Here is a 13,189-nt window from a genome sequence, read left to right as displayed (position 1 = left end):
CTACTCAGTGGTGTTTCCTTAAAGTTTCTAGCCGTTAGAGAGGAGAGAAACACAATATTTATTTTTGCATGGGAAAAAGGTGCAAATATACTTGTCAACTTTGAGCTGTTATATTCCTCATTAATAAAGTGGTATATATATACCTAGCTGTTATAAAATGGTGCAAATATACTCTTTTTGCTAATGAAATTTTTTGTAAAAACCATTTAGCTTATTTTTTAATTAAAAAAATGTCACGTGACTTTAAAAAAAAAGTCTACTCATTTTTTTTTAGTAGACATATTTTTTTTAAAGCCACATGGTAACTTTTTTCTAGTGGATCGGGTCTAGTTCGTTTAGAAAAAAATGAGTAGACTTATTTTTAAAAGTCATGGAGATATTCTTTTAAACGAACCAGACCGGACCCACCAGGAAAAAAAATATCTTGTTCCTTAGAAAAATATGTCTACTAAAAATAAATGGGTAGACTTTTTTATATAAAGCTGCGTGGCATTTTATTTAATTAGAAAATAAGCTAAATGATTTTTACAAAAAAAACTCCGTCAGCGAAAAGGGTATATTTCCACCATTTGTGTAACAACAGAGGTATATTTGCACCATTTTGTAACGGCAGGGTATATATACACCACTTTTTAAATGAGGGATATATTTGCTCTAAATCGCAAAGTTGGGGGTATATTTGCACCTTTGCCCTTTTTAGATTGCCCATATTTTTCTTCCTGGTACAAAAATTAGGGGTGTGTTCGGTATAGTTTTTTAGACAATAAGTGAATTTCTTATTTATTTTCTCATGTTTGGTTGGTTAGTAAAAATTATTTTTCGAAAAATACCCACCCCACACCAAACCCCACACACCTCCTCCAGCCCACCACCCAAGCACACCACACCACCTCCTCCACTCCACTACCTAGCCCCACCACCAACCCTCCCCCTCACCATCCACCCACCACCACACCCCCACCAGATGGTGGGGTGGGGTAAGAAAAAAATCTCATTTTTTAATTTATTTTAATAAAAATAAAATAAATATATGATAATTTTTATCAATTGGTGACTCATAAAAAAAAAAAATTGAGATAACTTAACTTCTAATTGATAGATGTTTCCTTCTAACTTTACCTCTTTCTTGTATGTCCATTCTCCCCAACTCTTCATTATGTAACCTAGTTCTAGGGAAAATGTCGAGTTTGGAGTTTATTAATCTTAGTTATTCCACTTGTGGTGCATTGCTTAATAATTTGCCATGTCTAGAATTAAACACACTGAAATAGGCCAAAAGCAAAACAAACATTTGTACGTATTAATATGTAATCGTAATTATTAGCTAATATCGAACATCTTAAAAAAAATTCAACATCAAGTCCTCAAGTGTAATAAGACATGTTTTGATAAGAATAGTACTACAAAGCATAATACTGATGAAGTCACCAGCTAATTATCCCTGGGATACATAATTCATCACTGAGGAAGCTTGTTAAGCTTACAATAGACATAATCCTTGTACTTCTTGGTCTTGAATTTGGGTGGGTTGGCCTCATTAATCAGCTTGGGGATTGGCCCAACTTCATGGTCTGACGGGGGTTCCAAGAATACAGGCCATGACATTCTTGTCTTGTCCTTGTTCACTGTTGTCCTATGGTACACACCCTTATATTTCCCATTGCTAAGAATCTGTTCAACCATTCACTCATTCTTAGAAATACAAACACAAACAAACAGAGAGTACTAAAGGAATTTTACCGAATATGTATGATCATAACTAAGGTAGTTACCATTTATTATCAACAATAGTAACTACGGTCAAACCTTTCCATATCAGCATTGTTTATTTTAATATTCTTTTGATTGCTATAGCGAAATATTGTTATAGAAAACGTAGAATATAACACAATATGAGAAATCATTTTCAAAGAAAATTTGACCGTTATAGTGAAATATTATTATAGAGGATGACTATTACAGAAACACCTGACTGTATTTCAATTTTAAGCAAAATTGAAGTCCGCTATATGAATTATTCTTGTTGACCATGGCATTCCAATTAAGCTTGGGGTAGGGAAAAACCTACCTCTAGAAACAAGTTCAATGTACCCAAAATATGATCAACAAGAAGGGAATAGGAGATATACCTCAACTTGGTCACCAATGTGGACAATCAGGGCATTTGGTATGTACTTGACATCATACCAATGTTCATCCTTAAACACTTGGAGGCCTTGGACTTCATTTGGGACAAGAATGGTGATATGAGACATATCTGTATGGGCGACAACACCAAGAGCCAAATCAGGCCTGGGACATGGTGGATAATAATTGATCTTTAACAAGTGTACTATGTCTTCACCACCAGCTGCCTCCTTCATTTCATGGGCTTCCAACCCAAGCCCAAGTGACAAGCTCTTAAAGATCCTGTCTGATACTTCTCTCAGCCTCTTTGCGTATTCCTCATTAGCTTCCCTAAAAATAATAATGAGAAACTGAGATAAATAACCGCTCATCGAAATAATAGCCAGCAAATGTATATTTTTGTATATTGATGTATGTTATACATAACATATATATTTTTTATACAAAATAGTATATATTTTTTGTATACGTGGCTAGCGAATGTATTTATTTTTGACCAACCGACCAAATCAAGTAAATAAGTAACGTTCTATGTATTTAAAAACGGATTCCAAATTTAAATTTAACGTGCTCAGCCTTTGAGATCTTTACCCCTGAACCCATTGCACTATGGATTCATAATCCAATATTTATTCACATTTAATAAATTTTCACATAGTTTACAAGTCTAGGGCACTCAACTAAAAAACATGTTTTAGATGAGGAAGTTTATCTTAGATGCCAATTGAAAAAAAATTGGTTATGTTTTCATAATTGCTAACACCTAAAAATTACTAATATTGCACATCAATGGTAACACAATGTTAATCATAGATCGTAATTGTGTTATTTAGTCTTGACTGAAATCGCACGATACCTAGACAGTAACTGAAATTATTATTGGCACAATTGTTGAATGCTAGTGGGGCTGAGTCCATTTTCTACCATAATTGAGGTGAGGAAATATCCCAAATAAATCGTACATTTGGTAGGTCCTCGAACGTTTTGGACATTGTGAATGTCGGAATTTAAGTGTGATAATTTTTTTTTAAGTGTGATAATTGAGGACAGACAAAAGGTGTTTGAAGAAAAGGAGTGGAACAACTTTCATTCACAATAATATACTTAGAATATCACATTTTATTCAACCATAAAAAATCATAATATACATCTAACATCATCAACAAAAAAGTACTACTAAACTAGAATAGCTTGAAAACTTAACAAGGAAACTAGAATAAAGGCACTAAGAATGGCGCCCTAAAAAACGCAAAATTCTTAGATGATGAAGATCAGCAAGACTTGGTCATAGTTAGAAATTTTTTCTATATTTTATTTTCTGTTTTACTAAGTACGTAGACATACATATAAAGAGGTAACAACTTATTTCCTCAACTATTGTGAGATACGTAATACTTTCCAGCGCACCTTTGACAAAACATAAGATGATAGCAACATCATATGAAAGTCCAATATTTGATAAACTAAGAATAAATTAGATGTGTTTGTCTCGGATAACATATTAAAAATCCACCTTATCGAGCTAATTTAACTCGTATAGTTAATTCATAAGATGAGAATTACTCAATACCATATAAAATGAAAAGAACTAATTTCCTAAAATATGTGAGACATTCACTACAAAAAGAAGGGTAATTTGCGGAGGTTAAAAGTTGCAATTTGCGGGGGTTTTAGCCTCCTCAAATAATTGGTGAAGGTTAAAACCCCCGCAAATTACAACTTTCAACTTTGACAAATTACCTTTTTTTTTTTGTAGTGATTAAACATATGACTAAGTTTTTCTTAACAGATGTCTGAATACATTTCATCTTTTTTTTTTTCCCATCTATTCTTATTACGTGTCTTCCTAGTGAATTGCGGTGGTCTACAACTACTCCCAGTCCCAGTGACGTTGGATGCAATCCATCTTGGCTTGCAAACAAACAGAATTTTTGCCTTATCGCCGATCTATTTCATTTCTCGACGGTGGTTTAATTTAGTTTCCTACTCCATTTAATACATATCTAGCATTTAAGATTTAACATTTTTTTTCTGCATAAATAAAAGCTTAACAAAACTATCAAAACATTACTAACAGAAATGACAACAATACCATAACAACCATGAAAATGGTTGCGCGCATGCATATTTATTTTAGGATTTACTCCCTTCGTTTTAATTTGTTTGTCGTCTAATTTTGACTTGGCATAGAGTTTACGAAAGTTAAATCTTTTTATTGTTAATTAAAGATATGTAAAATGTACCAAACTGCCTTTTAATTTTATGGTCTTGTCATGTGAAAAGTTCCCCAAAAAAAAAAAAAAAAAAGACGTTCTTTTTTAAACGGATTAAAAAGGAAAGCAAAACAAACAAATTGAATATCACATCATAAATAATTTTTCACTACTAACGTATTTTGATCTGTTGTAACAGATAAATCTATGTTATATTTTCACTAATCTCACATTTTATAGATATTTATATATAATTAACAAATAAAAAATGAGAGATATAGAGAGAGAAAAACCTGTAGGAAGGAGGGTTTTTAGGCCAATAACGGTAATTGATTTCAGAAGGAGGCCAAATCTTGTGAAACAAATGATCAACCCAACCTTTTTTCCCTTCAACTTCTTTCTGCAAAGAAGTCCCATACCCTTCAATACTCTGTGAGCCTGGATTCTTTGCAATCAGCTCTTTTTCCTCTTGTGGCACTTCCTCAAAAAACTCCTTCCCAACTTTTTGCAAATTTGCAATCACCTCATCAGGAATCCCATGATTTATCACTTGAAAAATACCCCACTCTTTGCTAGCCTCCGCTATCATTTTCACTACTTTTTCGTCATCAACTTCGCTTATGTCGATGACTGGCACCTGAAGAACCACTCCATGCAGCGTTGTGGCTGCAGGTTGTTCGTTCTCTGAACGAATATACTCCGATGGGATTGTGTCCATGCATTTTGATATTGATGCTATTGCTTGTACCCTTGCCACCTCCATTGTTAGTGTTGTCGCGCCGTTACCTTGAACTGTTTTCATATTTTTTTTTTAATTTTGTCTATGCTTGTTTTTTTGTTTTGTTTTTGTTTTTGTAAGTGGTCTCTCTAATACGGGTTCATGCAAATTTTGTTGCCGTTATATAGGGAAGTGACGCGGTGTGCTTTTTACTACGTCTACTTTAATTTTGCCGAGCTTCTTGCTTTACCTAACAATATGAAGGAAAATAGGATTCCCCAAAAATAGGACAAATTAAATGCAAAATGAGGTCCTTTTCTTTTACATTTTTGCTTCCTCGTGGGTGAGCGTGGACTATTGTGGTTCACTAATACCACCTACCGATCTTCATTTGTTATTTGCAGTGAATTTGAAATGAAAATAAATATTCCTCTTTTCATTGAATGTATATTAATTACATAGATGTCTGAATGTAATGTAGCCTTTTAACTTTATGATTCTAGAAAATATTATTTGTATCTTGTGATTTTAAGCATGTAACGTCACTCATACGGAGAAGTGTTATTGAAGATAATAAGTGAATGTTGGAATTAAACGCATGCTGCAATGAAATGTCCCAGTACTACTTTTTAGACAAATTTAAAATACGAGTGTAGCACATAAATTGAAACAAATGAAATATTTAAGTATTAGTTAAAAAGTACTCCCTCTATTTAATTTATATGAAACAGTACAAAGTACGAGAGTCAAAATAGTTAATTTTGATTATGAATTCGAATATAAATTTCAATTTTTTTAAAAATAACTACTCATATTTGAAAACTTCATGAAAAATCTAGAAGTCGACATATTTATTAATTTGAAAAAATTATCCAACTCCCAAAGCAGCGATATCTTTACATGATTAAAATGGGACGGAGGGAGTAAATAAGTGTAGATATAATATAATAGAAAGAGACATTTGGTATTGTAAGTGCCACTCCTTCAACCTACCAAAAATTATCGTACAGAACAAGAGGAGGTTTTAGTGGGTTCCTCGGGTCAGCAGCCTGAGCCACTCCTTCAAACTACCCCAACGTCTTGTTTGGATGAATTCTCCGATTTCGACTTAAAATCACAACTTGGAATTGATATTTTGTATGTATACTAATTCAACTTTTTTGACTTTTTAAAATCAAGTGTTATAATAACGATGTGAATAAAGTGCAGGACAATACAATACTTTACTCTAGTAGCTAGCTATCATAGATGGTACATTTGCGCCAAGGGATTTTCTTCTGGATAAATTAATTACTATATAAAACCGAAAAGCATAATAATACCAAAATTTAATCTAAATATCTGGATGTCATGACTTAAGCACGACATTAAACATTATAATAAATAAGAAACATATACTTTACGTCTAAATTGTAATCAAATGCTTAAAGAAAATTTAAGAACATATTCTGAAATTGTAAGGGGTCACTTGGCTGAAAGGATAAGAATATTAATCTTGGTATTAAATGTGGTATTATTTTATGTTATATGTTATTCTCTTATAAGTAATTTTGAGATTATTTATTTTATAATTATTCAAGCTAAGGTACATGACTTTTGTGTGTCGTGTTTAGTTACTCCCTTCATCCCAATTGATATAGTTTGACCGATCACGGAGTTTAAGAAATAAAGGAAGACTTTTGAATCTTGTGGTCTAAAATAAGCCGAAGATATTTGTATGGTTATAGATCATCTCGTTAATCGTAAAAGATGAAGTTGTAAAGTTAAATTATTACCAAAAAGGAAATGTACCATTCTTTTTTAGACAGACTAAAAAAATGTATTACATAAATTGAAACACAGGGAGTATATTTTAAGCAATTGAAAGAACTAGATTAAGAAAAACATTTGATAAACTTGGAAAAGAAAAGGCGCGTGAGTCCATTCTAATTAGCCTTAACAGGACAAATCGGTTAAGGGAGCTATACAATTGAATTGCTTTAACTTGCCAAACAAAAGAATGTGATCGATGTCAATCAAGTTAAATTTGAAAGTTGGAACATGTATATTTACAACACTCTTCTACGGGTCAATTCCCCACCTTTTTTGTCTTTATGATAATCATGAAATTACTGTGCCATCCGGAGGCAGAAGCAGAGGGATGCAAGGAGTCTAATTGAACTCCTTCTATGAATAATTATATTATATAAATAGAGTAAAAATAAATTTTATTGCATATATATAAGTTGTTGAAATCCTCTTAGTTATAGAAGTTTTTTTACCCTTGTTTAAATTCTTGGCTTGACCAATGGTGCCATCACATCACATCACTCCCTGTACATCCTTAATTTAATTTAATACTATATATATATATATATATATATATATATATATATATATATATATATATATATATATATATATTTATTTATTTATTTATTTTTCTTTTTCCAGACCATTAAAAATAGAAGTTGCGACATATTATGCAGAACAAAACCATGCATGAAAAAGATGTCCCTACTTTTTTGTTATTTTGACTTTTGTAACCAGTGGGCAAGATAAATGAGAAATTAATCATATGTTTGTAAGCAATGATTTAATTCATGTCATATGATCGGTTGCACCCAAAACTGACTAGCATTGCGTGTTGTTATGTTCTTAATTCTCAAACTTTCTTCAGAATTTTTATCCGTTGTTCTTGCACATGAGCTGTTGTCTTGTTTTCTCTATTCAAGTTGAAAATTGGGGCAAATCTATGAATCTTATAGCACAATTCCGTAAGGTGATATGTTTTTTCTACAGTGCCAACAAACCATAAAAATTTTCTTAGAATTGTAATTATTGCTCTTCAAGTCATATAGTATTAGGTTTTTGTCCATAAGAAGTACATAGTTGCAACTTCATTATGTTGGCTAGATCTTTTTAATTTGAGTAAAAGTAATAAAACTCTTTAAGTTTTCTTTGTTGATTTGGCCTATAAAGAAAAATACACAGTTGAAATAATAGTCATTACATCTTTAAAAAAAATATACAGTTGGTGATTCATTATTTTAGATAAAACTATTTTTATTTGGCTAAAACGATGGAGTTCGAGCAATTTTTTTCTTTTTTACAAATTGGCCTAAAAAGGAAGAAATACAAAGTTGAAAAAAATAGTTAACAAGTACTTTGTATGTAAAGAAGAAATCTTAAAAATACAAAGTTGGGATAAAATTTGCATTATATATTAAGCCGAAACAAGAAGAAACTTGCAATTGGAATAAATAAATCGTTATATATAATATGGGACGATTAACAGCCGAAAAATAGCCTGCTAATTGGATTTTTTTCAATCCCATGTGCCTAAAAAAGAGTGTAGCCATGCTCTTTGTCAAATCAACGTCTAGGATAGTAAAGAGACTATCAAATAGCCAAGTTCAGGGAGTAACTAAAAGTTAAAACTACTGATGTTTAAGTGTGCGCGACTAATAATTCGTATCAGGTTTATGGGGTAGTATTCTGCCTAAAAACAAATAACTATGACGTTGGTTTATAATGTTTTTTTTCATTCTTTTTCCTGACAATGCCACCGGCCTTAGCTCGCTAATACATGGAAAATCTTATTTATCAACTTTTTATTGGTAACTTACACAAATAGCTAGTGTTTATAGGCGTCTAACATGAAATAGCTATAGTTTCAGTTATTACATTTCGTAGCTAGTATTTACCAGCTATGATGTGTATTTCGTTGTATTTAAATATAGGCAAAATACATCAAAACACCGCTAAACTATACCCAAAATGTCGATATCACACTTAAACTATACGAGTGACCTATTACACACCTTAACATCTTAAAAGTGAATTAAATTACCCCTCCACAGACCAAAACTCCAGATTAGTGAATGGTGTGGGCGACACTCGCCCTTGGGTGAAGCCACGTATTAAATGAACTGATTTATTTTATAATCAAGTCATTATAATAGATTTAACATAATAAACCCATTTTAATACCCAAATCCATTTTTAACACCCCATACCCATTTTAACACCCCAAGCCCGTTTCAAATCACCCAAACCCACATCAGACACCCAAATCCTAATTCAAGAAAACCAAATGACACCACAAACATCAAATCGTTCGGTATTGATCCTAAATCATATATTTTTTTAATTTACCTACTCAATATTGTCGGATTTCATAGAGTTTTTTAGTTTTTCTTCATCTTAAACCTATAATCGAAGTGCCGATGATTTTTGAACTTGGAAGATTCGAAGTTGGATTTTTTGTTGACGTTTGGAGGACAAACATCGGTTGTGCTACTAAAAGGCTAGTCCCTTGTCTCATTTTGTTTCTGTGTTGTGCAATTAGAACTAGGGTTTTTTTGCGTCTTTAATTTTTCTGCAAATTTACAGTGTAAATGACTGGGTTAATGCTTGAATATGTAAATGTCGATTTGGTTGTTGTGTATTTCATTGACTATGAAATTGAAGTATTTGTACTGTTTTCAGATCGAAATATGTCTTATGAATTGATTACTTTGCGATTTTACCATGGTGGGAATTTAACGACTGGCAAAAATCTCTACGTTGGTGGACAAGTAACTGAATTTACACATATGGATTTAGATAGGTTTTGCTACTTTGAATTGCTTGATTGTGTGAAAGAATTAGGGTATGACCCTGGTAAATGCACCATTTATGTTAAATTTGTCAATAGTGTGGTATTGGTAGAAATCAGATGTGATAGGGATACAACCCGGGTTGCTGCATGTTTGGGGGATGGGGATATTTTGGAGGCTTTTGTGTGTCACATGGTTGAAGAGCCCCTAGTGGTCCCAGCCTTATTAGAATATGTAACCCATGTGGAGGGGGGAAGTGATGTTTCTTTTGATAAAGTGACTGGTCAAGACATTGGGGGTACTGGTGTTCCATCTTTTGATGCCTTTGATGCTGATTTAAAGCCATTCAATGAACCTCCTTTTGAACCAACTCAAAATACTGCCACTCTCTAACCTAACTCTCCAAGTTCTGTCCGTTGTACTCCTCCAACTGTTGACAATACTAAATCAAATCTTGCTTCTAATACTACTGCTGCTATATCAAATCTTGCCCCTAATACTACCACGGAACCAAATCCTGCCCCTTGCACTACTGCTGCTGCATCAAATCCTGCCCCTACTACTACTAATGAATCTATTTCTGCCCCTCATACCACTGCTGAATCAAATTATGCCCCTCATACTACTACTGAATTTTCACAAACTAGGGTTGTCCCTGATTTTTCTAGAACTGGTAGTGATTTAGATTCATACCTATATGGATTGTTTGATGAAGGATAAGTACATAGTGAGAGTGATATAGATGAGGAGCTAAGGGGTTTTAGGGAGGAAAAGAGAGCTGGAAAAAAAAAGGAAGAGGGGTAAAAGAGCTCATGTCCCTGAACATGTTAAGTTAGGTTCAGGACCAAAAGGGCCAGATGTGGGGTATGATGAATCTGAAGGTGCTAATAGAGACACCATGGAAAGTAAGTTGGTTGGTGATGAGCCTTATTACCCATTAGATGAAGCTTCCAGTTTTGATACTGATCCAGATGACATATTTGATGATGATGAAGGAGTAGTTGAACAGAGAGTAAAAGCAAAAAGAAGGAAGGTGACAAACAGAGTTGTGTTGGATAAAACCTCCAAGAAAATAGTGTGGGAAACAGGCCTCCAATTTGAAAGTATTAATGAATTTAGAACTGCAGTTACCAAGTATGCAGTCCATGAGCATGTTGCTATTGAAAAATGTATTAATGAACCTACAAGGGTAAGGGTTAGGTGTGTAGAGGGTTGTCCTTGGCTTTTATTTGCTAGTCTTGACTCTAGGACTAACAACTTTGTGGTGAAGAACTATAATCCAAATCACATGTGTGACCCTACCAATAGGAACAAGCTTTGCAATACCAAATTCTTATCTAGTCACTATAATGAGAGAATAAAGGAACAACCAAACATTAGGATTTTTGAGTTTCAGCAGCTCATTAAGAAGGAGTTGGATCTTTATGTTGGTAGAACTGTGTGTATAAGAGCAAGAAACAAGGTTTTAACCGAGTTGATGGGTGACCATGTTTTGGAGTTTGGGAGGATTTTAGATTATAAAGATGAGTTGTTAATGTTATACCCCGAAAATTTTTCGTTAACGTAAAGTGAGTAGACTACCGAAGGGCACGACGTATACGATGTTTTAATAAGAAAGAAATGACATTTGATGATTCTAAATGAGATTTCAAAGACATAGGAGGTAGGAGGCGAAAGTTGTTAAGGAAAGCAAGATATATGTTGTGTACCGAGCATAATTTGTGAGTATCAAATTAATGATGGCTTAATAACGTTTTGGAGAAGAGTTATAATATCTCTTATATTGTTAGCGACGTTTTAAACAATTATCAAGAAGGTTCCATAAGGATTTAAGGTCAAACGAAGTAACGAGAACAAAATTGGAGAAGAGACGGATTATACGACCAATTATACGGTCCGTAATATTATACGGTCTGTATAATGGTCCGCATAATCGTCACAGTGAAGGTCTCTCCCTGATGGGATTATACAGTCACTTATACGGACCGTATAATGTATCGTATAATGGTCACAGAATGAGTCGTTGATAGGGTGATTTCACGGTCACTTATACGGACCGTATAATGTGTCGTATAATTGACACAGAAATGGATGGTTGCTGAAGCAATTTCACAGTCACTTATACGGACCGTACAAATTTATACGGACAGTATAAGTGTTCGTATAATGATGTCGGGACAGATTTTTAATTTATAAAAGAATATCCCGAGTTCATTTAACTCATTTCATTTTCTCTCTCCACGACTCAGGAGCTCTCTAGAACTTTCCAAACCCCCCATATACAAGAATCCAAGTGAAATCAATGATCAACTTCATCAAATCAAGATAAACAAGTGCAAGAAATTCACTAGGGTTCATCTAAGGCAAGAAATTTCATATGAAGTGGAACTAGGGTTTTGCTCAAGTGAAGTATTTCCACCTAAAGTTCATTTCCACACCATCTAAGGTAAATGTTATGGTATTTCTATGTTATTCAAGGTATTGAAAAGTTGAAACACTTGGATTGTAGAAGGAGATAGAAAATGGGTCATGAATGTGGGAATAGTGTCATTTTTGAGTAGTAGTTTGGGGTGAATCATGAATATTGATATGTTGTGAGTGTAATTACGTTATGAATGATGTTAAGAGCATGATAGAAACATTAGATGAGAACGAACATAAAGTTGTATTGTGATCATGATTATGGAGGACCTTGAGGGGACATTGTGAGGATTGGATAATGATGAATTTGACAAAAGTTATTGATGATGATATTAAGAATGTTATTATTGATGTTTTGGGGTTGATATATGCTATGGAGAAAGTATTAGAAACAAAGGAGATGCTGGTAAAATTTCTCTAGCTTAGTTTAAACGCGTTTATATTATCAATTATCTAATATAAGTATGCACTTTCTTGAAGGTAGAAACGCGAGCAACGAAGAGGAATGATCAAACGATAGAATAGTTAAACGAAAAAGGTATGTAAGGCTAATCCTTTCCTTCTAAGGCATGAATCTTCCTAATTTTCCACAATCTTCCTAAATAACGGAAAGTATGAGTCCATGACTATAAAAAGCTACTTGCGCACATGATAAAGAAAGGAGATACAATACAAGCATGATGATGATGATGGTGAATATCATTATGAAGGATCCTAAAGTAAAATAAGACGTCCATGAAGCTAATGATTCTAAGTATGGTTCTATTGATGTTGTTCCTTGTGTACACTCACCTTAAAATGTTAGTCCCTTCAAGGTAAGATATGATGATGATGATTACTCCATAATATAATCGGGGGTTCACGACCTTATGTCACACCGACATAGCCATAGTTTCTTTCAAGTTCTAATGTATGTTTTGATGATAAATGTATAATGATTCTAAGATATGATAAAGTCATGATATGTCCATGAGATGTATAATAATGTTAAGTCTATGATGTGCTCACGATGATACAATTCCACCGTGCCTAAATGGCCGGACATGTCACCGTAAAGGAGGGCTGCTTGTGATTCCACCATGCCTAAATGGCCGGACATGTCACCGCTAAGGCGGGCTGCTTATGACTCT

The 13,189-nt window shown here is 33.5% G+C and overlaps 1 protein-coding gene across 1 annotated transcript; it reads right to left on the bottom strand.

The window, feature by feature from the left end:
• Positions 1 to 1,268: 1,268 nt before the first annotated feature.
• On the bottom strand, positions 1,269 to 5,326 carry LOC132627034 (flavonol synthase/flavanone 3-hydroxylase). The gene is made up of 3 exons (XM_060342084.1): positions 4,634 to 5,326; positions 2,130 to 2,457; positions 1,269 to 1,671 (listed from the first exon to the last, which is right to left on the bottom strand). Exons 1-3 carry the CDS (start codon positions 5,140 to 5,142, stop codon positions 1,459 to 1,461), a joined length of 1,050 nt encoding a protein of 349 aa, XP_060198067.1. The 5' UTR covers positions 5,143 to 5,326; the 3' UTR covers positions 1,269 to 1,458.
• Positions 5,327 to 13,189: the final 7,863 nt, after the last annotated feature.

Source organism: Lycium barbarum, chromosome 2 (genome assembly GCF_019175385.1).
Source record: "Lycium barbarum isolate Lr01 chromosome 2, ASM1917538v2, whole genome shotgun sequence".
Taxonomy (NCBI): Eukaryota; Viridiplantae; Streptophyta; class Magnoliopsida; order Solanales; family Solanaceae; genus Lycium; species Lycium barbarum.
Note: the sequence above shows the minus strand (reverse complement) of the source record. Positions and strands in the feature narration are given on the sequence as shown.